The 24,441-nt window shown below is 41.2% G+C and overlaps 1 protein-coding gene across 4 annotated transcripts in view; it reads left to right on the top strand.

Moving 5' to 3' along the window:
• Window positions 1–9,260: 9,260 nt before the first annotated feature.
• Window positions 9,261–24,441, top strand: part of MCTP1 (multiple C2 and transmembrane domain containing 1) — a 496,961-nt gene continuing 481,780 nt past the window's right edge. For 2 of the 4 annotated variants that reach the window (XM_076008188.1, XM_020290177.2), the window contains exon 1: window positions 9,261–9,993. In XM_076008188.1, the coding sequence (XP_075864303.1) occupies window positions 9,277–9,993 (717 nt within the window). In that variant the 5' untranslated portion in view covers window positions 9,261–9,276. The remainder of the gene's footprint in view (window positions 9,994–24,441) is intronic. The other 2 variants (XM_076008190.1, XM_076008189.1) reach the window with 1 other exon arrangement.

The following is a 24,441-nucleotide window of genomic DNA, read 5'->3' as shown; positions in this document are numbered from 1 at the left end:
TAAGTAAGAGCAAAAGCTGAATTCAAACACAACTCTTCTAATGCCCAAGCCTGTTTTTACCTCACTATATTGGGCTGTATATTACATTCATTCTTTATGTTAGCAATGTTAAAGCTTTTCCATGTCATCTTAAAATTCTAACCAGAAAAACCAGCTTTTAAAAGGTTTTTCTCATAAAGCTAACAAATGGCTGTTGTAAAGATCTGACAGCTCAAAATAGTGTGATATAAAAAAATTCTCTGTGTCCCATATCCAAAGAAGCCACTAATAAGTAGGTATGTTTCCTTCCAGATGGCCTAAATGCATTATGTAGTATATGTATATTTACCTATGTGCTATTAGCCAGAGTTCTCCAAAGAGACAGAACCAGTGGGATGTTAAGTTTTTAAATTGCTAGTATTTTGATTGGAATCACATTGACTTAATACAGTCATTTAATTAGAAATGACATCTATTCAATATTGAATCTCCCCATCCATGTATGTTTCATTTGAAACTGGAGAGTAAGTGAACTGCTGATGAGGTCCATGCATGTCCCCACCCCTGCCTAGGGGTGCATGGACAGAGATAGGAGCGACTCTTCCAGGTACAGATGGAAGATACCTAGAAAGTCATCTTTCCTCAAATGACACTCTACAAAAAAGACTCCTGCACTGGAATGTTTATAGCAGCACAATTAACAATTGCCAAGTTGTGGAAACAACCCAAGTGCCCATCAATACATGAATGGATTAATAAAATGTGGTATATGTATACCATGGAGTACTACTCAGCTTCAAGAAAAAATGGTGATCTAGCACCTCTTGTATTTTCTTGGATAGAGCTGGAACTCATTCTACTAAGTGAAGTATCTCAAGAATGGAAAAACAAGCACCACATGTACTCACCAGCAAATTGGTATTAATGGATCAACTCCTAAGTGGACATATAGGAATAACATTTATCGGGTGCCGGGCAGGTGGTGGGGGAGGAGGGGATGGGTATATATAAACATAATGAGTGAGATGTGCAGCGTTTGGGGGATGGTCACACTTGAAGCTGTGACTTGAGGGGGGAGGAGGGCATGGGCAATATATGCAACCTTAACATTTGTACCCCCATAATATGCTGAAATTTAAAAAAAGTCATTTTTCCCCTAGTAATAGCCTTCTTCTTCCTTCTTCCACCCTCCTGATGAAGAAAATAGGGATTTATTTCTCAACCATTTTAAAAAACTCTATGAACCAAACCCTTTAGGCTCAGTTGTTGACATATTAAAGGAAGAAATGAAAGTCTTTGTAAAAATCTTAAAATAGATGGACTGGCTAGCAAAACTATTTTTTTTCTGCTATGTAAGCCTATTTTGCACATCAGTAGCTAAAAAGTAAGTTGATCTTTTTCTTTCTATTTCTTCTGTGACTATTTCTAATCCTCCCTGGAGCCCTAGGCAGTATGAAAAAAAGTTAAAATATTTATGTATTAATTCATTTAAAATGTCAATAATAAAGCTATTACATGTTAACATAAATACTATTTTTTTAAAAAAAACTGTTTCAAGACAAAAATAAGTGAGAAGAGTGGGATTATTTTATAATTTTACTTTAATTTCTGGCTTCATAAAAGACAGATTCACATATCTGCTCCTGCATTCAGTCCTTTGTGATGTTATTAATACCTCAACTGATGATCTTGGAGGATGATGTGACTTTGGGAATGGTAGGCACGTGTCATAGAGCAATAAGACAGTACCATGCTAGGTGCAGGTATGACCTCCCACTTCCTTAACCTGTTTAAGACTATGTGTTACTCTTGGTGAAATGCAGTCCCAACTGATGAACTTTTAGAGTTTCCAGAATTGGTCACAGTTCTGACAAGAGGGATGGAATGACGGTGACCAGTTGAGACTAACTTTCCAGGGAATATGGATGATGAGTTGTCTACCCTACTGTCTTTCCTAGGAAGTCAGTGAACTACATCAAGGAGGTAAGTCACAGATTAATACTTTGTTTCTCAAAGGGCCTCACTTTTAGGAGCTAGATTGTAGGCTCAGGGATACATATTTTTTATAGTCCTCTATAGAAGAATTTCGTGACTGAAAGGAATCTTACTGGAGAACATCACTTTTATTCTCATACGATGGTCAAGTTGGGAACCTTACTAGCTAGGAATTAAAATGTCCATGTAACGTGTCTTAGTTTGGGTTCCCCTAGAAGCTGACCTAGGGACAAGGACTCAAGTGCTAGCAGTTCATTTGGGAAGTGCAGGCACCAGCTTTAGGGGAATGGGGCAAGTTGGACAGGGAAAGGAAGAAGCTGATAAAAGGTGTGTTACCAAGCCAATGACCACAGAAGCTGGACCAGGAGAGATACAGAATCCCTGCCTCTAGTTTATCCCACCCAAGCCCCCACTGGGCAGAAGGGAACTAGAGATACATCAATTAACATCAACTGCCAGCACTCATTGGTTGAAGACTGTTCCAGTCACTTGTGGGAAGGCACACAGTTTGGAGGACAGCTCTCAGACAGAGGGGTGCAGGCACTCATACTGAAGTGCTGAGGCCCCAGGGGTAGGAGCAGAGGCCCTGCCAGCTTCTGTGACATGGTGTACATTCAGGGGGGATTATTTATGGGACCATCCAGTACTACCTACCTTTCTGTATACCATTGAAAGTAGAAAATCAGGCAGGAATGAATAGATGGATTATATCCTATACTAGAGAATTGTTTAAGAGGCTTACATAATTTTTAAGCTAAAAGGGACCTTAGAGTGTAACTAGTTCTTTTTCTTCATTTTACTAATGAAAAACTGAGGCCCCCAAGAGGCTATAGTTACAGAGCACTTGGGTGCAAGCCAAGGCAAAAACATTCATATTTTTTGACTTGTGTTGCATAGAGTTGCCATCAAGGATGGGGAAGGGGAGGCTTTTGTTCCCTCCTAATCTCCAGTTAACCTCTTCTTCTCTTCTATGATATGGTAAATTGATTTCTAAAAATTTTTTTTTGGGGAAATACAGCTTCAAGTCCCCTCTTTCTCTACCTCTGGCCACATGCACACTCCTATGCCCTTCCTACATATATATATATATTTTTTTCCCTGAGACAGAGTCTCGCTTGTTGACCAGGCTAGAGTGAGTGCTGTGGCGTCAGCCTAGCTCACAGCAACCTCAAACTCCTGGGCTCAAGCAATCCTTCTGCCTCAGCCTCCCGAGTAGCTGGGACTACAGGCATGCGCCACCATGCCCGGTTAATTTTTATATATATATATTAGTTGGCCAATTAATTTCTTTCTCTTTATAGTAGAGACAGGGTCTTGCTCTTGCTCAGGCTGGTTTCGAACTCCTGACCTCGAGCAATCTGCCCACCTCAGCCTCCCAGAGTGCTAGGATTACAGGCGTGAGCCACCGCGCCCAGCTCCCTACATATTAATAGAAAGTCCAGAACCTCCCTTGGTCTAGGACTCCAGAAATTTTTACCACTTTGATTGAAAAGAAAATATGAAGTGGCTTAAACAGAATAAACAGAAATAGCTCCTCTGAAGTGACTTAAACATTAAACTGAATTTGAGAACCCTGATGAGATAACTTTCAAGGAAAAAAGGCAAAATTAGTTTACACCAGAATAGGAATTTATTCTGTGTAGTTAGCAGCCGTCTTCATATGTTGAATTGTGATGATGGGTTGTTGGTTTCAAAAGGTTCAAAATATTTTATTCCATACAGGCATGATTTTTTCCATTTAAGATGGAACAAATCAGTCTGGTAGCTTTTCTTATTTTAGGTTACAAAGTGATAATACTATCCTTCTTTTGGACAGGATTTACTCATCAAGAATGTTGCTTACATTTGTCTTTGAATCGAGTCCTTGTCAGATGGGTCAGGTGGATAGATATTATTATCCCCGTTTCAGAGACAGAGAGAGAAAATCAGGGCCTGAAGGCATCTGGCCCAGTGCTGGGAGCTGGGACAGCAGCCAGGGCTCCACTGGCAGTGGGGCTCCTTAAGTGCCATTTAGTTGGCCTTTAACTCAATTAGTCCCAGAAATGTTGTTTTTGTGCATGCATTTATGTCCTTGATCTCATTCACTGGAAGTTGTGGTTCTGTCCAATATGTCTTGTTGCTCACCCAAGGCAAGGGCGTGGATCAGTATACCTTTTGAGGCTTCTTTCCATTATTTACTCTATTTATCTATACATATCTATACATATTAAAGAAGCCATGCGGCTGTGGAATCCCATGGACCTGGCTTCTATTGCCAGATCTACTACTTTACTCAGTGAGTGGCCTTGCAAGTCACTTAACCTTACACTTGGTTTCTTCATCTATTAAATGGTGTTGCTGTAAGAATTAAATATGATGAATGATGCAAACAACTTAGCATAATGCATGAGTGCCAACTGTGGCAAATCCTGTCAGTCCTGTCTTCAGAATACTGTGTATTTAGCAGTCACCACTTTTCACTTACCATCTCAGTGGAAGCCATCATTGTTCCCCTTGTATTATGGTGATGGCTTTGTTGAAACTGTATTCCCTCCCATACCCTCTTCTATTCTGTTTTCAACACAGAGGCCAGAGTGAGTCTTTTAAAATGCAATTGGATTATAAAGAAACTGTACTAAAGCCCTCCAATGGCTTCCCCTGTTATCCAAGTCTGAAGTCCTTACTTTTGCCTATGAATCCTATGGGATCTGGCCCAGAGCCATCTCTGCAATATCCTCTCTTCCCAACTCCCTCTTACTTTCTCTGCTGTAGCTACTTTACCCTCCTTGTCATTGCTCAAGTTGAGCATGTTCCTACCTCAGCCTCTTTACACTAACTGTTTCTTGTTCCTGGAAAAAAATTTTTTCAGATTCGCTATTTAGCTCCCTCCCTCACTTCCTTTGGGTTTTTGTTCAAATATTACCTTATATATCACCTTCCAAACCTCTCATGTGTTAATGTTTGATGCATATATTAATTTAATATTAATCCTAACAATAGATGCTCAAGATCATAAATTATAAATAATAAACCCGATACCTAACATTTATTGAAGTCTTGCTATGGGGGTGTCAATTTTGCTTTCCCTTACTGGTGGCAACCCATCTTCATGTTCTACCTTGTCACCTACACTAGATCTTAGGTCAGATGATGTCTCCTTGATTAGTCAAGCCAGAAGTGATTCTTCACTCCTCTGTATTCCCTCAGTGATCAATTTGTTCCATTCTCCTTCCACTTGTGTTGTAGAGTTTTTATAAGTATCTTCTCAAATATAATAAGACATTTGTCAGTAGGGACCATGTCTAAGTGCAACTTTATGTAAAACACAATGTGTAGAACAATCTCTTGTGATCCACTTGAGATATTTAGGAAAAGTTACATATGCTTTTTCAAGTTGTGTAAACAAATTCACATTCATGGGTAAGTGTTATTTGGGATCATAGATTTCAGAACTCAAAATCTCACAGCATTTTTCACGCCTGTAATCCTAGCACTCTGGGAGGGCGAGGCGGGCGGATTGCTCAAGGTCAGGAGTTCAAAACCAGCCTGAGCGAGACCCCGTCTCTACCATAAAAATAGAAAGAAATTAATTGGCCAACTAATATATATAATATAAAAATCAGCCGGGCATGGTGGCTCATGCCTGTAGTCCCAGCTACTCGGGAGGCTGAGGCAGGAGGATCGCTTGAGCCCAGGAGATTGAGGTTGCTGTGAGCTAGGATGACGCCACGGCACTCACTCTAGCCTGGGCAACAAAGCGAGACTCTGTCTCAAAAAAAAAAAAAAAAAATCTCACAGCATTTTAAGATAAAATTAAGTAGAAGAAAAAATGAAAATATTAAACTATGAAAGTAAATTAGATGCATCATTGAAAGTCTATATGAATGCAAGGTTGAATTGTATAGAGTTATCTCCAGGCTATAGCTGGAGGGACAAACTTGATGTATTTGCAAAGAGTTCTGGTAAGAAGAGGTCATTTCTTCCTAATTTTTTATAGTAATCCTATATTCCTATATTTTTACTTGTCTTTTCTGTGCTTCTGTTTTACCTTGTCATTGGAAAAACTAGTATTTTTCCTAGAGAGAATAAGACTTCTGGGTATTGCAGTTTCTTTTATCTGCTATCAGAGTAACTTTATGTTGAGGTAATTTATTGTGGCATTGGTATTGATATTTTCACCTTAATTGTCTGATGTGGAAAAGATGATTTGCCTTGGGCTTTTGAAAATGATCATGATCATGATTAAATAAGGAATTGAGGCAGATTTAGAGGAAAAGCCTAGTTGTGTAGCTCAATTTGTAAGACTAACCATACCCTGAATAGCCAAGTCCTTAATGAAGATTTCTACGTATTTCCATGGAGATTTTCCGTTTTATAAAGCTCCCATTAGCTAATATATACTCTAGAGAGAGGGCACACATAAGCCCCTCAGCTGTGTAGTTTAGCTATGACATTCATAACCTGACACTTTAAAAAGTTTAAATGAAACTTTTAAAGTGAAAAATAAGGACTCAAGGAAATAAAATACAAAGATAGAAAGTGGGAGGGAAGAGGAAGGAAGTGAAAAATGCCACTGCTTCCGCTTTTGTGTGTGGTGAGGCTCTTACACAACGGCAGATGTGGTTGGCTGGCTCTTCTTATTTGGTGTGGAGACAGCTTCGCAGGCTTTGTGCCTACATTTGCAGTAGGTGGCCTGCCCTAATGTGGACTCTGTCTTAAGAACCTTGGACTTTCTCCACCTTTGCTCCTCAGAAGCTTCTTTGGGGATTACGTGAGGTTGGCGAGACCAGAGCTACAGGGAAAGAGTAGTCCACTGTGGTTCTGAGACGGTTTCATTCTCTAACAATTAAGGCTCCAAAGGAAAACTTTCAGCAGCACATTTTTTAAAAAACATACTTCATTGTTAATGTTTGGCTTTCTATTTATACTGTTTATTTTGAAATATAGATTCACAGGAAGTTGCAAATATATTATATAGAGGTCAAATGTGAACTTTCCCCAACTTCCCCCAATGGTATCATCACAAATAACTATAGTTCTATATCAAGACCAGGAAATTGCCATTGGTACAACTCATTGACCTTATTCAGATTTTACCTGGTTTGTGTGTGTGTGTTCTATGCAGTTTTATTTCATGTATAGTGTAGATCCATGTAACTACCACCACAATTAAGAGTCTATCCTATCCCATCCAATCATTCCCATGCTTAAGAAACCTCAAATGGCTCCCAATTTCACCCATAAGAGCCTCAAACTCTGACCATGGCTTTGGATCCACCCCACTGGGACCCTGCCCATTTGTTCCACTCCATCTCTTACCAACCCCACCCACCTTGCTCCACTCTATTTGGAGTGGTTTCCATCTGACTTTGAACATGCCTAATCAAGCCTCTTTCTACCTCAGGAAGTTTGCACTTTCTGTTCCTTATCCCTAGAATGCTGGAGTTGGATTCTTCAATAGCTGGTTCTGTTTCCTCATTAAGCCTCAACTAAAATTTTATCTTTTCAGGGAGACTCTCCTTCTTGTACACATAATGTAACCCCCCCCCCAAGAAAAACCCTTCATATGGGTTTACTAGATTTAGCAAATAAAACCACAAAACACCTAGTTAAATTTGAATTTTGGATAAACAACAAATAGTGTTTTAGTATAAGTATGTCCCATGTAATATTTGGGACATATACTAAAAATCGCTGTTTATCTGAAATTCAGATTTAAGTGGGTGTCCTGCATTTTATTTGACAGCCCTTCCTCCATAGCCGCTCTGTTATGGTGCCCTCTTTTATTGTTTCCATGGGCCTTTTCATTATTGGAAATTCTTTGTTTATTGTCTAACTCCCCCCACTCTGGCCCCAAGATAAGCTCCATGTGGGTGGGCCCCTGCTGTCTTGTTCACAGCTGCATCCCCACAGCCTACCATAGTGCCTGGCACATAGTAGGTGCTCAATAAATATTTGTTCTAAAACCCCAGCACTTAGGTTGGTAACACCTTCAGGGCATATTGCTAGCCAGACAGGACTGTAGTCAAATATCATGGTGCCAAAGCTTAGAGAACTCTCCCACGTTTTCCACTTTTAGGGGTGCAATAGAGGAAGGAAGGGGCACTTTGTCGCTGGCCTTTAAGAAGGCTCTCTTGGTAAAATCAGAAGGCCCCCGGATGAGTAGATTTTTGGGAGAAGCAAAGTCTGAATGCGCTAAAAAGCCTTTTTCACTTGCCTTGCAACGAAGCAAATGGCATAACCAAAAAAAAATGCATTTGAAAGAAAGGAACAAGATTCTCTGCGTACCAAATGGGGTCTGAAGCAGTGCGCATTCCGCCCATCTTCGTCCACAGTAAACTCCCTGCAACTCAAGGGCTGGCTTTATTGTCAGACTCTGGAAACTGCTAGATCCTGATAATGAGAGTAGTCGCCAAGGTACATGCAAATGAAGGGCTGGGAGGGGTGGATGAGGATGAAGTCAAGCCAGAAGAAATCCAACTCTTGGACCCGGGGCGCGCAACGGGGCGGAGGCAGCTGTGTTCATCATTAGAACTCGGTCCGGGTTCACCGCTCAGTGTGGACGCTCAGTGGGGACCCACTGAGGGCGCAAAGTCTCCAGTCTAGCTCACTTCGTTGGACTCACACGATCGCCAGCTCGTCCAGCGGCCGGCCCAGAGCGAGCTGCGTGGGCAACCGCGGCCGGATCCCGGGGAGCAAGCTGGCTCCGGGCCCTCCCCAGCTCCACCCGGCTGTCGCCGGCCCTCCCGCCTCGGAGCTGGAGGATGGTCCCGGGGCTCTCCGACGGGGCTGCTAGTCCCCGGAGTCTCCAGCGGAACGCGCCAGGCTGTGTGAGCAGCGTGTGCGCCCAGTTTGGAGGCAGCCACCCCCGCCGCTGACAGGTGCTGCCCTGAGGGCGCCGGGTGCGGTCCCCGGCGCAGCTGGACGCGCACGCCCGGGTGCGTGCGGCTTCCTGAGCTCGGAGCCAGCAAGGAAAGGGAGCCGGGGCGCGGCCTGGGGAACTCCAGTGGACTGGAGCCGTGTAGCCTGGGGCTAGAAACTTTGCAGGCGCAGTGGCCGGGATTCGGTGACAGCGCCAGCTCACCCCAGCAGGTGCCGGAGCAAGAGGCGGCGCCGGAGTCCCGAGGCCAGAGAGCCTCGGCGGCCGCGGCGGCATCTTTCCCGAGAGCTGGCCTGAAGCCTCTGGGCACTCCCGGGTTCTGCTGCTGCGCCCGCCGCCGCCGCCGCCGCCACCACCGCGGGGCTCCGGGAGGAGGCGCAGCCGGAGAGGGCGGAGGAGAGGCAGGAGGAGGAGGAGGAGGGGAGAGGAGCAGGGGGTGGAGGATGGAGCCCCGGGCTGGCGCGACGGGCCAGCCGGATTCTGCGCCGGCGTCCTCCTCCTTCCAGGCCCGGCTCTGGAGGAACCTCCAGCTGGGGGTGGGCAAGAGCAAGGGCGGCGGGGGCGGGCGCGCGGGGGGTCCGGAGCGCCGCACTGCGGACACCCCGTCGGCCTCCCCCCCGCCCCCGGGGGGCCCACGGGACGCCCTGGCCGGCGTGGGTGGAGCAGGCAGCAGGTGGATCGGCTTCAAGAAGCGGAAGCAGGTGCTGGACCGAGTCTTCTCCTCCTCGCAACCCAACCTGTGCTGTTCTTCGCCGGAGCCCCTCGAGTCCCGCGACGCCGGCAGAGCAGAGCAGGGGTCCACGCTGCGCCGGATCCGGGAGCATTTGCTCCCCGCCGGAAAGGGGCTCTCAACGGCCGCGGGAGCAGCCGGAGTGACGCCTCCTGGCGGACGCTCTCCAGACTCGGCTCCCTCTTCTTCCTCTGCCTCATCCTCCCTGTCCTCCTCGCCCCAGCCACCACCGCGGGTGGACCGCGCCCGAGATGGGGGTGCACGGCATAGGGGCCCTGGGGCGCACTTGTGCCATCAGAAGAGCTCCTCACTGCCGGGAACCGCCTGCCTGGAACAGCTCTTGGAGCCACCACCACCTCCCGCAGAGCCAGCGCGGAGCCCCGCGGAGCCCCTGTCCTCGGAGAAGGGCGAGGAGCGCGACAGCAGCCAGGTGAGTGCCAGGTGGGCGCGGCCAGGGACCAGGTGCGCGGGGCCACGCCTCCAGCTTCAGGCGATCTCCACCCTGATTGTGTGTGTGTGAGTGTGTGTGTGTGTGTGTGTGGGTGTGCGCCATCAACTAGATGAAACAATGGAAGGAACACTTCTCGCTCCCGTTTAGCAAAGATTAGAGTTCTTACTCGCACCCTGACTTGACTTTTGGTAGAAGTAACACCTGTCGCCAGGAAGCGGTGCGTCGCCAGAAGCTTTCTGAGTGGTCAGCGAAAAGTTAGAAATAAATTGGGTACTCTTTGGAGATCTCCTGGAAGGAGAGAGATGTCCAGCTAAGTGTCACGTTGGCAAAAGGAAAAACTAAAAAATCCAACTTAAGGAAATTACAACCATGTATGGTGATGTGGAAGGGGCACGATTTGAAGCAAATGGCTAGAAATGCGGAGAGGTGAATCAATGGCAAATGTGAGGTCATGTGCTGGGGAAAGCCTTACCGCAGCAATGCACTCATTTTCCCGCGCTCCCTTGTTAAAATTTCCCTGCTGCGAGTGGCTCACTGCCCCGCAGGTGGACATCGTAAACATCTCATCAGCGTTAGTCAAAACAAATGTTCCTAGGACCCACGCTTAGTTTCGTTTCAGTAGTCAACGGACGCACTTGCTGTTAAAGAATGCTGCTTTTATGTCATGTTGACGCTTCACTCACAAAGGAGTTAAATTTTTTTATGTGCTTTTATCAAAAATGGTACTTGTAGGACCTGCGAGGTATCCCACTGAGCGGCGGTTTTTACTTTGTGTTTTGAAAAAGTGATCCTTTTTTTTTTCTTTTGTAAATGTTTATCAAACCATGTTAACGGCAGGAAATATTTTGCAAGTTCCATTCGGCCAGAGACCTAAAGAACTCTTTTCTCCCAATACATCTTAGTGTGTTTAAACTTTCTCATTATTTTGACTCTGATTACTTATGTTAGATGCATGATACATACAGTAAAATTTTAATTAGATTAAAAGCTGAGTTACAAAGAAACATCAGGTCATGTTTTAAAGGCTAAGATATGGAAATAGATGGGCTTTCAGTTGAAACTTTTTGTAGTTTATTGACTAATTTATTATAATTCCTGAAAGTCAGAATATGTTTTATTGCTTAATAAACCCAACTGCTTGTAGTATGCAAACACCTGATGTTCTAGAAAAGGTTTTATTCTCAAAAGATTAGGTAGAGATAAAATTGACAAAAAGACTAAGTACATTTACCTTTCCTGTCATCTTGAAATTGAACTGGGTGGAACCCTTGTTTCTGTTTTCAAAAATAAAGTGAAAAATGGGTTTAAAAGAATTTTTTTAATTAGTACAGATAAATACTATATATTAAAGGAAATATTTATTGTTGAGTGTGTACATAATCCTAATGTATTAGAATTTTAGAGTTGGAGAGCTGTTCACATTTTGTTTTTCTTAATTTTTATTATTAAGAATAGAGCAACAAATAATAATTAAAATATTTTGGAAGGCATATAGCATATTACTGTGGATGTTAACTTACTGAATCACTTTACAGTCACTTCACTGAACCAAGCTCTTTTCAAAGCAAAAGTAGAGAACTCTTTATATTCCTTTTTGCCAAAAAGTTTTCAGAAACTATCAATCTTTATTTAAAAAAATACTATGTTAGTATGAATTTTGTATACAAAAGACCTAAACTTATTCTGGAAAAGATCCTAAAGTGACATTACTGTGTGTGCCTTCACCATGTGCTAGGCACTTTGTATATGGCCTTACATAGTTTAATCCTCCTAGCAGTCCTATGTGATAAAAATTCTTGTTATCATTTCATGGATTAGGAAACTGATGCTCAAAGAAGTTAAATAACCTTCTGGGTCGTGCAGTTAGTAAATAACAGAGAAGACTTTGTGCTCAAGTCAGTCTCCAGAATCTTTTTTCTATTATTACAGCAGCTACCTCTGACAACTTTTGGAACTTGTTGAGTTTTTGAGATGACTTTGGTCTTAACTGATTGATACTTGAGACTTGCAAGTTTACATGCTTTCTAAAGGTTTTTCCCCCCATCCCTACATATAATCAGTTCTATGATGGATTAGCTGTATTACTTTGTAATTTGTTCTGTGATGCATTGTTGCATGTCTATTTTTATCACATTGACAAATGACATTATTAATCATAACCTATAATTCTAAAGAAGCTTTTCATTATCAAGAACCAGCACTTCAGTGTAGATATAAGAGGAATAAAAAAGCTAAAATATCTTTTAAAAAATAGGTGAAAAATGGGTTATGGGCAGAAAGAATGATAAGCCTTGTGGGGCTTGCCTGATGCCATAAGGTCCCAGGAAGAGACACTATTGTTGGTCCCTGGTATCCGCTGCCCATTGGACCTTGCTCCTTGTGAACTGGAGCATTTTCTCGGTTATGAGTCACAAACAAATACAGCTTTTATTCTCAGTGCTGTCTCACCATTGTAGAAGAGAGAAAGATTCTTCAGTTCTCTAAATATTTCTCTGCCCAACTCAAAGGAGCCCAGCTCACCTCTGAATGGGGAAGAGGGAGAAATGGAATTGGACCCTGGAGCTGGAAGAGGACTCACTAATATCCAGAAGTAGACTTAGCTTTGCAGCCCCCTTCCACACTTCCTGTATAGCTCAGACATCTCTCCTTGCTCTCTCAGCACCTTGTCTCCAGAGATACCTGGGCATGGGCAGGGAGCTCTTAGCGCATGCAGATTTTGGTTTTATTCACAGTTCACGAGCGCAGATGGTACACATGAAAGAAAAAGCAATAAAAGCATTGAATGTAATCCATATTCAGACTGCACAGATAAAAAAGAACTTGATCTCAAGGCAGAAAGAAAAATTGTTGCAAAAATAGGCAAATTGTTTAATTTCTCTCTTGTTCTCTGCTTGATCCTGGCATCAGCCACGTTCCCCAACACATTCCCCACTTCTCCGCCCCCTAGCCCAGCATGAGGCCCCAACAACATATGTGCACGTATTCTGACACTGGGTGGAGATGTTAAGCAAAAGCAAAAAATCCATTTGGACTGCCGAGGAAAGAGATTTGGGAGTCACTGATGTACGATAATTAAAAGTGAACAAACTGGGCTACATCCATGCCCCTGCCAGCCCCCTCACTGTTATCTTTAGCCAAATATACCTTTGAAACATACGCTAACAGACTTAATAATGCCTTGCTGTTGAGGCGTGTGCATTATTTAAAATGTTCTGCTTTGAGAATAAGAAGAAAAAGAAAAGAAACCCCTTTCTTCCCACTGATTCTAGTTCACGTGTTGGGCCATATTGTCATACCAGATGCATTTCATTTTCTGCAACACAGTTGGGAAAGATACTTTCTCAATTTGTGTGCATATCAAAAATATGCCAATTTTATGTATTCCGTCTTGATGAGTTACTAAAATTATATTTTGCTAGAATCAGAAAGTCAGTGTTTTAAGATAAAGAGAAATGAATATGTTGCATTTTTTAGTGTTTTAACAAAAGCCTGTAGTGACTATGAATGTTAAACTTTTATTGTTTTTCTCTTTTAAATTATTTTTTTAAACATTGCTTTCACAGAAGAGAAATATCTTTGAAAAGACATGGGTAAATTATTCAGCATATGATAGAAATGTTTTGCAACATAGTTTGAGGACTATTCATTCATCGGAATAAAATTTCTAAAACACATCTGTAAGCCCTGAAAAAAATTGGAAGAATATTTTCTACAATCATGTATATATGAAATACATCTTGCTCTATTAATTACCTGAGCTTTTAAAGAAAGCCTATATATTTAAAAATAGTTCAAAAATGAGATTTGGGTTAATTTTTGCTATCATTTTCCATGTGTTTTTAATATTACTTCAAGGAACACAACTTAATCTTGCAGAAGCCACAGATTTAAAAATATAATTCTTAATGTAAATAACTAAAACCACTGAGAAAAATCTCAAAATCACTCCCCTTAAAAGCACTATTAGTAGATTCATACTGGTCTAGCTTCAGAAATGACCCCTTCCAAATTTAAAGTGAGAGAGAGAGCAGATGAGATCTTAAAATATTTTAGAGCGGGGTATAAAATGGAATTTGATGTATGATAGCATTCTTGAAAAATACTAGGATCATCAGTTCTTTCCAAAGAAAGAGAGTAAACAGAGTAATTGGTTTGCCTCAGTGTAGAATGTTTCCTTTTAACCTTTAATTCTGATGGTAGCTATCTGGCAGATTTGAGTAAAGCTACAATCTTATATCAATAGTAGTGTTATCATTTAGATGTTATGAGAGATTGGCCTAAAACATAGCAAGTGCTCAATATACATTAGCAATGGCTGTTGTTATTATTGCACAATATGTTGAAGTTTTGCAAATGCCTCCATTACAAATAAATGGTGGTTGAAAAAATTAACAGGGGGGTTTGCCAGTCTGCCAGTTCTTTTCATTTACTTTAAGATATAAATTATTTTACTTGTAGTGATAGGAAAAGTAGCCTAACATTAACCAAGGTAGTACTGGTGACATTACAAACTTCACACAGTAATGGAAAAAACCTTATAGCAAGTAAGTCAAATATAATTGTAACAAGTATGTGTGCATTATTATGGAAGAATGGATAAGTATTTTGAGGGACAAAATAGGATTAATAAATTCATAATAAAATGGGGCAAATATATCCCCCTTCTTTCTTTTGCCTCATTGTTTGAAAATAATAATTTCACTAAATAAAGGTCACTAAATTTCACTAAATAATAATGTATCTTTGGGATCCAAAAGAAACATATAGGGTAGTTTCTTTGCTCATAGTGATTATTAAATCATTTTTCAACCCTAGATTAATGAAGCATAAATCGCATGTCTAGATAGCTTCATAAGCATTGACAAAATCTGCAGATTCAGAAGTTAGCGTTATATATTTTTTTCTTCTTGATCTATATCTAGTTATAATATCATAGCAGACATCTCTTTAAGCAAAAATTATTTTTTTGAAATCACAAATTCTGTTTTTACTTTTTTATCTGCTGGAAAACTTATGAAAAATTATATATTTTTCTGCCTCAGTAAACAAAGCATCCTAAATAAAACTGTCTCTTGATAGCTGAGAGACAGCTGTACACTGTTTTTATGTTTTTTTTTTTTTTTTGGTTTGTTTAATGTGAATGAAGTAGGTATTAGCCTAGAAGTTGCTTTATATAAGCTTGGTTGTTTTCATAAAATTAGAGTATAAACCATACCTATTTATGACATGTTTACCTTTCTGTAAAGTTAATTGTTGAATCAAAGGTGAGGCAACCTTTCTCAAGTTGTTTGTTCACTAGGCAAATAGTCTTTACTGTATTTGTGAATTTTGATTTGTCAAGACCAGTGGGAATACCATCTATTTTTTCCTGCATCATTAACTTTATGTGCCATTTTAATATCCTTGTCACCATCAATCTTTTTTTCTAACTCACATTGCTTTTTATAAACCAGAAGTGGGAAGTGATTACTATCCCCCAACAATTCAAGATTTTATCCAAATATGTTTTCCCTTCCAATGTGTATGAGTTTTTTACCGGTAGAATTTTTTTTTTTTGGCAGAATATCAGGATATAATTTCCCTAAAGTCTCCAAATATTTGTATTTAACTTTAGTCTCAGCACAACATGAAAAAATGTATTTTTAATATAATGAGATTTAAAAGCCCTGCGTAATGCCTTCTTGAGAGGACAATTTTCCTGTGAAGTCTTTTTTGAGATATCAGCCTGATTTCCCATTCTCTTGGCTCCTACCCAATCTGGAAAATTACATCAGATAATGGACAAGTGGACCTCTGTATGTTTTAAGGTCGCTGCATCCTCCTAATCTCACTGGTTTTATTTAGGGGGGCCCTTCAGTATGAGCAATCTGAGCCTATTTTGCTTAAACCTGAGCTGCCCTCACTTGCTTCACCAGCTCTGCCAGAGTGGAATTTGGCAAGCCTTAGTACAATCGACCTATTAAATCAGTAAAAGAGTTCAGGGAAAGACTACTCAATAAACAGTTGCTGAATGAATGAAGGGATGAATGGATGGGCTACAGCTGTTCAGAGATAAGATCTCTGGAAAAGCTTCAAAATCGCTCTACGTTTGTGTAATGATATTCTTGCCTTCTTGATTCCAAGTCCTGTTAAGCCTGGCAGATCTAGTTGACTTTCTCGTCTTCCCCCAGCTGGTGGCTTGGCTTTTGCCAGCCTAGACTTTACTTCTGGTTCTTGTCTTTGGTCGTGACACCTACTAAATGGCTGCCAAGTTGTGCTCATGTGGAGGAGAGAGGAGAGAGTCCTATTGCTGAGGTGTCTGGCTCAGGGATGTTTTTCTTGGTGCTGGCCTTGACTCTGAGTATCCTTTTTCTCACCCTGTCTGGCCTCTGACATTGCACCCGCACGCACATCTGGCCTCCTGATTCCTGCCGACCTGTCCTCACTCAGAATGCCTGAGTCTTGAATTCTGCTTGGATCTTGGCTCAAGATACTCTCCTGCCTGCTTCACTGCTACCCGTCTTCAACCCACCTCCTTGACCTGACTTTTGTGCTTAACACTGTTCTCCTGTATTCCATACCCATCATTTGAGAAATGTCTCTTATCGTCCCTCTTCTCCCATCCATGACTCAGATACAAATCCCAATCTTGACCAAGAATCTGTCCTCTTCAGCCTTGTCCATTCTGCTGCTGCCTGTTAAGTACCAAGTGTGCGAAGAGGAGTGCAGACAGGTGGCCAGATGATATTCATAGTGACCTCCTGTCTCACGCTGAGCCTAGTCAAAAACACCAAAGCCTCCCTCCAGGAAAACTACATTACTGGTCAACTGTATTTGCTTAGAAAGGACAATTTCTTCCCCTGGAGGACTGGACTTGGGCTGATTTTTCACTGAACACCATTCATTGTCTCTGTGTCCCTACTCTCTTCCCTCCTATTTTTAAACATCGTACATGCCTACTCTTTAACAACCACACACCTTCTTTCTTCATCCTGCCTGTTTTCTTCTTTCTTCTTAATATTCTCTCCCACTCTTTCTCTCTCTGCTTGCAAGACTTGATTTTTGTAGCTAACCATTAAGCATCCAGAGAAGTGCTGTCTCATTTGGCAATGTATAGCCCCATTTGGCTATTGAACGCTAGAAATGCGGCTAGTAAGTGTGAAATGCACACTGGATTGTGAAGACTTAGTACAAAGAAAAGAATGTGGATTATCTCATTACTGAATTTATATTGATTGCATGTTGCGTTGATATGATGGATATATTGAGTTAAGTATAATATTAAAGTTAATTCCACCTGTTAATTTTACAGGTAAAATGAACATATGTGGCTCACATTTGTATTTCTATCAGTGCTAATCTAAATCAGGGACTTCAAACTCCAGACTCCAATGCCCACAGGGGCTACCAAAGTAAAGACAGTGAGGCAAGAGGGTTTGGTGGGGCCATGGTGACCCAGGGAGCCCATGCTCCCTTGAAGGAGCAGGTGCTTCTCAGCTCTAGGTGATTATTGTCTCTCAGGAAAAGAAGACATGCTGTCAGAGCTTCTAGATTCCTTAATAGAAGCCAATACCCCAGATTTTTGTGTGACACATCCAGATTCTTGAATTTTTGGCAAACTATATATCTTTAAAAGCAAGGCTAAATCAAATTTATCTCTGGACTGAATTTAGCTATCAGTTTGAACTTCTGATTCAGAGAGCTCATGTCTGATTTCTCCTCTCCTGTCCTGTCCCTTCCCCAAGTACTAGGCATATGTTATCTGGGACACAGTAGGTGTCAATATATTTTACAAAACAATGAGATGGGTTCACCAGCTAGGAGAAATGGGTGTCTGAATGGAAGTCAGAATGCAGTGGGGTTGGGGGTGGATGCAGAAAGAGGGGAGGCAGGGACAAGGAAGGGTGGCCAAGCAAGTTGGCTGGAAACAGGGGACTAAAGAAAGTGGTAATGGAAGAAGGAGAATAGCTTGGTCATGGGAAGGTATGTTTTTTCAATGGAGATCACCTGAGTGGGTTGATGGAAAGGGAGAGGTTGAAGATAAAGGAGAAGGGGGATAGGGGATGGGTAAGGTCCCTCAGGACATAGGTTGTGGTGGGTCCCACAGACCAGTGGTCTGTGGTCCCCCTTCGCCTTAAGCCAGAAGAAGCACCCCTTCTCTTCCATTGCAGATGGAATGAGACAGCATAGAAGGGGATGTGGGGAAGTCTATAGGTTTGGTGGCAACAATCTGAGGGTGTTCCACCAGATGACCTCCACCTTGTTTTGAAGTGTGATTAGGATTTGGACACAAGGACAAGGAGATGGTGAAAGGATATTGCCACAGGCCCAGAGGTGAATCAGTGTCATATGTGTGAAGGAAATAGGGAGTCAGCAGTGGGACTGAAACCTAGGGTGTAGCAAGGGTGTAGAGAGAATAAAGGTGAAAATGAAGCTGTGGCCAGATGTGAGGGTGGAGGAGTGTCCTCTCAGGCATGCTAGGAACCCTGGAGGCAGTTGAACAGGGGAGTGATGGGGTCAAGCTGGCAGTGGAGACAGAAGACCACGTGGAGGCCACCATAGTCTCAGTGAGAGCCTGGAATTGGGCAGTGCCCTGACCGTGGTGCTGGAAAGACAGAAAAATCTGACAGAGCAGGGAGTCACCTGAACCTCCAGGAAAAGGGAGAGTAGAAAGAGTTAATCACAGCATGTTTTCCCCTTCATTTATGTCTCAGATTTTTCCTGGTTCTGTTCAGAAATGCTTTCATTGAAAAGTCTTTCTTTTTGGAGGAGGGGGATGTTGAGGGGCTGGTTGAGTCTTGAGCTTGCAATGTGTGAGCATGGTTGAGGGTGCCAGGTTCACGAGTGCCACATTGTCACCTATTTACTGCAGTAGCTCCTCTTCTTTGAATTATTTTGGATTCTTCAGAATAAAATAGTTCTCCTTTTCTCTGCAGTGTCAGGCACTGAAAGTAGTATTAATAGAGCAAAAGAAAGGTTAAAACATGTTTGTCAGTTTAAAAAATTAAAAACATCACATTGTATAGCATATATACACACAATTTTTATTTGTCAACTATACCTTAATAAAGCTGGGGGGATAAAAAATGGAGTCAATTAAGAAAGAGTAAAGAGTGAAATAAAGAGAAAGGAGAAGGTGCAGCCCAGTCCGTTCTCACCAAAAGACAGCATGGTCCCTGCTGCCTGGTGGGGGGTGGGTGTTCAGTCCCTCAGTGCATGTGAGGCTTGTCAACAGCTCTGCAGTTACACGCAACTTGTCTCCAAAATCTATTCCAATCCCAAAAGATATTTTGGAAAACACTCAGACTTCTGATTCGGTATGGTGGAAATACTATTCAAAGTATTCAAAGGCAACTATAAAAATGCTGAATTCTTCTTTTATCAAAAGCAATAATATCCACATGTTCTGGTTAACAAAAAAAAAAAAAAAAGAAAAAAAAAAGCAATAATAGATTGCAATAAAAGAACAAGAGTCAAATATGGCTTGTGTCCCTGTTACCTGAATTCTTATGGGGCCTGATGTCAGAGTGGCTAAATATTTGGAGAAATAGTTATAATGAAAGGGTTTGGGATCCAAGGGCTCTGTTGGAAATTTTCATTCTTAATTAAAGGCAGTATGCTGAAAACATGTTAAAATATAATTCTCTCTCAGATGCAAGGTCAATCTGTGCATGGCAAATGGTCAACTTCTGCAAATTGCCCATAGATATTCTCTCAAAATAGAAATGATATTCTATCCAGACCCTTAAGCCATATTTGACTCTTGTTCCTCTATTGCAATCTAAAATTGCTTGTGATAAAAGAAGAATTCAGCATTTTTATAGTTGCCTTTGAATAGTATTTCCACCATACCAAATTAGAAGTCTGAGTGTTTTCCAAAATATCTTTTGGGATTGGAATAGATTTTTGGAGACAAGTTCTGTGTCACTGCAGAGCTGTTTGCAAGCCTCATGTGCCCCGAGAGACTGTCCCCGTGAGTCAGCAGGGGCCAGGCTGTCTCTGGCTAAGAGCAGACATGGGCTGTACCTTCACCTCTCTCCTTCTTTGCATCCCTCTACTTTTGAAAGGAAGCTAGAAGAGAGGGGCAATGATGGGGTCTAGCTGTGATTGTGACCTTGCCTAGTTCTGCCTGGCCTTGCATACATGCCAGTTCAACTAAAAAAAAAGATTACTTGACCATTTGGGTCATTCCCCTCAGCCTCTCTCTGCTACCTTTGGCCCAGTAGGTAGCATTTACTCCATACTCAGGCTGGTGCTTTTGTGATTTCCTTGCTTCCTCTGTGGCAGAAGTAAGACTAAGGGGACCAGGTAGAGACAAGAGGGAGACCTGCAGTTTGCGGAGCTTCCCAGGCCTTATGCTCTCTGCCTTTTCAAGGAAGATGGAGCTTTGTAAAGTGTTCTTGTACCTATTCCTCTCTGTCTGACATCTTCACTTTCTTTGACTTCTACTTTTTTCCTCCTGTGCATTTGTCAGAAATGAGGAATAGTGATGTTGAACTTGCCATGAGAAGATCTTTGTGTATTTCAGATGACCAACCATGGTTAGTCTACTCTGTTGCCCGGCTATCTGGGTGGTATATTCCTTAGGGCATGGTTCTTTCTTCTTTGCCCTCCTGTTGCCTGCCTTTCAGCTATTTCACTTTTCTTTCTTTGCTTGGAAAATGGGCAGGGAAAATAAAGAAATAACAGGCAATTTTTTTTTTTTATTAGTGGCTTTCATAATTTTTTTTTTTTCCTGGTGAAGTTTAAGTAATTGGCTCCGATGATGTTTGTGGCATTTTGTGTTGCTTTTACACATGCTTTACACATGCACTTGTGCACACACACATGCACTCAAAGTGTGCCTTTGTCAGGTGTAGTTTATGCACATACTTGCCCTTTCACACATATCATATTTTCCACTTGAGTCAAAGATAACCGGAACTCCAAAATTCTTTCACTTCTCAATCTTTCACTTTGATAGTACTAAATTTCAATGATGATATAATCTTTTACAGATGGTTTTAGTTTATCTAATCTGAGTAGATGTACAAAAAGTAGCTCAGCCAAAGAGAAAAAAAAAAAAAAACAATTAGAAGGCAGCATTTATGGTTTACTATGTGGTATGTTCTACAAAGGAAATGAGTAATCTTACTTTGCATACAAACTGGTATGTAAGGAATGACTTTTCTTCAGGAGAACATTCATCCTCCTGTAAGTACACATCAGATTTACAGCCATCATGTAAGAGAGCTCATTGAGTTATTCCCTTAATCCTTTCCCACTCAGATGTAACAATAACTGATATCTATTATTAGTATGTTCAAGCCTGGCCTGGTTTAACTCTTGCAAAAGGATCTTTACAGATAAAAAATGGGGAGGCATTTTGGTGAGCTTTTTTATTGATGTAGTTCATTTTTTTCTAATTTGAGGAAAGGTAATACTTTTGGGGAAATAGAGACATATTTTCATAATCACAGGAATCTCAATTTTTGAATCACCTCAAACAAGAGTTGATGAATAACTGAACTAGGAAAAAATGGATCTGGGACAGTAGAACCTTCGTTTGTGGTGACTGCTTAAAAAATGTTTTCTTTTCTGTTAATGTTGCCATGCTAATGGCGCTCCATGGCTCTATTTGAAAAAAAAATTTTGTATAATTTTATTACTTTACCATCCTCTTAATTATATATCTTGACTATATCCTGAGTGTTGTATGTACAAATGCCCATTTCATTTTAAAAGCTATCTTATTTTTTCTTTCTTTCTAGGATTATCACTCTCATGTGATTTTTAAGCAACTACACAAATTTTATTTGCACTTGGTGCTAGGAATTTGTTGTGTTGAACTGGTTTTACATAAGTGTGCATGAACTTCTTTAAAGTGGTATCTATCATGGTAGGGCTTAGTCTTGACTACCCTGCCTTTGAATTATGATAACTTTTGTTAAATCACAATACACATTCCACCTCTAAAGCATTGTCAGAAGGTGCAACATGCTGACTGAGCCCCTGCCCAGCTCACCCTGAGCTGGGCTCCATTTGCTCAATTGTGCCATCCTCCATTCTAGCCTGAGACCAACTGACATGTGGGGCTTCTTACCCGGTGCCACTGTAAAATGACCCTTTATAACTAATATTAATAACAGCTAAATATATATAACATTTATTGGGCAGGATTCTAGCTGCTTTATATATATAAACTCATTTATTTACTACACCACTTAGGCTGATTGTCTTCCATATTTTCCAGATGAGGAAACTGAGCCATGGGAGATTAACTGACTTGCCCAGAGTTATTCCTTGGTATGATTTGGATCCGTCTCTGTCACTAAAGTCTGTGTCTTTAAGCACCACAAAGTAGGCTGTTTGAAGCAGGCTGTGCCTGAGTAACCCAGTTTAGGATGATTTAATCCCAAGTGAAAGTTTGGACTGAAGTTGTAAAGACTCACCTTCCTGCCCAGCTCAGTGGGGACATCACAGCCCTTCCTTGCCATTATTTTTTCCCTATCTTTCTTATTTCTGAAGATTATCTTATAAAAAATAAATTTAATAAACACAGATTTTGTATAGTGGTTAGAAGATTTTGGAGTCACACATAATCTACTACTTACTGGTGGTAAGCCACCTAAACTCTCTTTGATTGCTAGAAAAAGATGTAGCTAGCGACTTTTACATGACAGTGCAACTTAAAAAAAAAAATTCTTCCTTATCAGGTACGCCACCAGATCATCATAATTTTTTCTGTTATTGATATCATTATTAGAAACAACTTACAAATTATGACTCTTATGATCTTGTATTTTCTGTATTCTACAGCTGGTTTCTGTCATTAATGCTTTTTTGTCCCAGGAAAAGCATGATATTAGGGGAAATTAATGAAATAAATTGATCTGCTAAGCATTCTATAACACAGTATCTGAAATAACTTTGTACATTATCTCACTTAAACATCACAGCAATTTTGACAGAAAAGTATTGTTGCATTTTATATACGGGCAATTCTTAGAGAGGCTCAGTAACTCTTCTGCAGTCCTGGTTCTGTCCATAGTTAGTAAGTGGCCTTGCTGATGGGTCTGAGTCTCACCATTGTTTTGTAGAGACAGCTAGAGGAAGGTGCCATTGTTAGTTGGAAAGAAGTAACCTGTGAAGGGGTGTAGGTTAGTTTGTTTGTTTGCAGACTTTGTTCCAATAACTCATAAGTGAATATTTTTCACATCTTTCTTCTTGTGAGTTATGTACACGTATCATGACTTGAGATCACATTGTTAGACTCCTGTGAAAAATAAAGCTGTAGGTTCTGTATTTAGTCTAGGAGTTATGATCTGCGACTAGGAAACCAAATTGCTTTCTGAGCATCTAGTTGTTTTTCAAAGATGTCTGTTTGGAGTGTGTTCTTTTAACAAGAAGGCAAGATATGAGATAATGTCTTCTGAATTAGCCACAACTTCTAATGTTTCTTGGTAATAATAATACTAGTGTTCAAATATTAGTCTTGCGCCAGTCACTCTCTTATTAGTCGCTTCACACACAGTACTTCATTTAATCTTTGTGACAACTGTAAAGGGGAGGGAATTCTTTGCCTCATTTTACATATGAATCAATGGAGGCTCAGAAAGGGTGAGGAAATTTCCCAAGTTCACACAGCTAGTAAGTGACAAAGCTGGGATTTTGTACCTAAGTGACTGGCTTCAAAACTCATGAGTCTAACTGCCATGTCACATGGCTTTCCTCAACATTGGAGAGCTGCTAGACCTGCTCATGAGTATTGCTATGTAGTCGTTTTCCAGATGATTCAGTTAAGATGTTCTACATAATGAACTAGCCCCAGATATATATGTATAGCTGGAAGATGTTCTTTCAATCCAATACCAACGATTTCAGTATTTCATCTCTCTCCCTTCCTCAAATACTTATTAAATATCTACCCTGTGGTAGACACGGTATCTTGTTAATACCTTGATAAAGAAGACAGACCAATTCCTGCTCAAATAGAGCTTATGATCTAATAGTAGAAACTTCTATTATATTTTTAAAAATACACAAACATCATTGTCAATTACACTTGTGATCTCTGAGTCAGAGGAGTACACAGAACTATAGGAATGAATTATAGGAAGTCCCAACCTAATCTTGAGAGAAGGGGAAGATGGGGGAAAGTTTCCCTGCAGAAGTGACATTTAGGATGAAATGCAAAGGATGAGTAGGAGTTGGCGGGTTTGGGGGAGGAGGGGCAGTAAGGGATGTGGCAGATAGTTCTGGGCAGAAGAAACCACAGCAGAAGGCACTTAGAGAAAGATTGCCTGGGCAGCTGGGATTTGGTGATTAAGAGGGAAGCTGTGTTGAAGCTCTTACTTGAGGGGGGAGGGGGCCATGGGCAATATATGTAACCTTAACATTTGTATCCCCATAATACACTAAAAGAAAAAAAAAAAGGGAAGCTGTGTGTGAGGGGAATGGGTCTGGGAT

This window comes from Microcebus murinus, chromosome 11 (assembly GCF_040939455.1).
Source record: "Microcebus murinus isolate Inina chromosome 11, M.murinus_Inina_mat1.0, whole genome shotgun sequence".
Classification (NCBI taxonomy): Eukaryota; Metazoa; Chordata; class Mammalia; order Primates; family Cheirogaleidae; genus Microcebus; species Microcebus murinus.
Note: the sequence above shows the minus strand (reverse complement) of the source record. Positions and strands in the feature narration are given on the sequence as shown.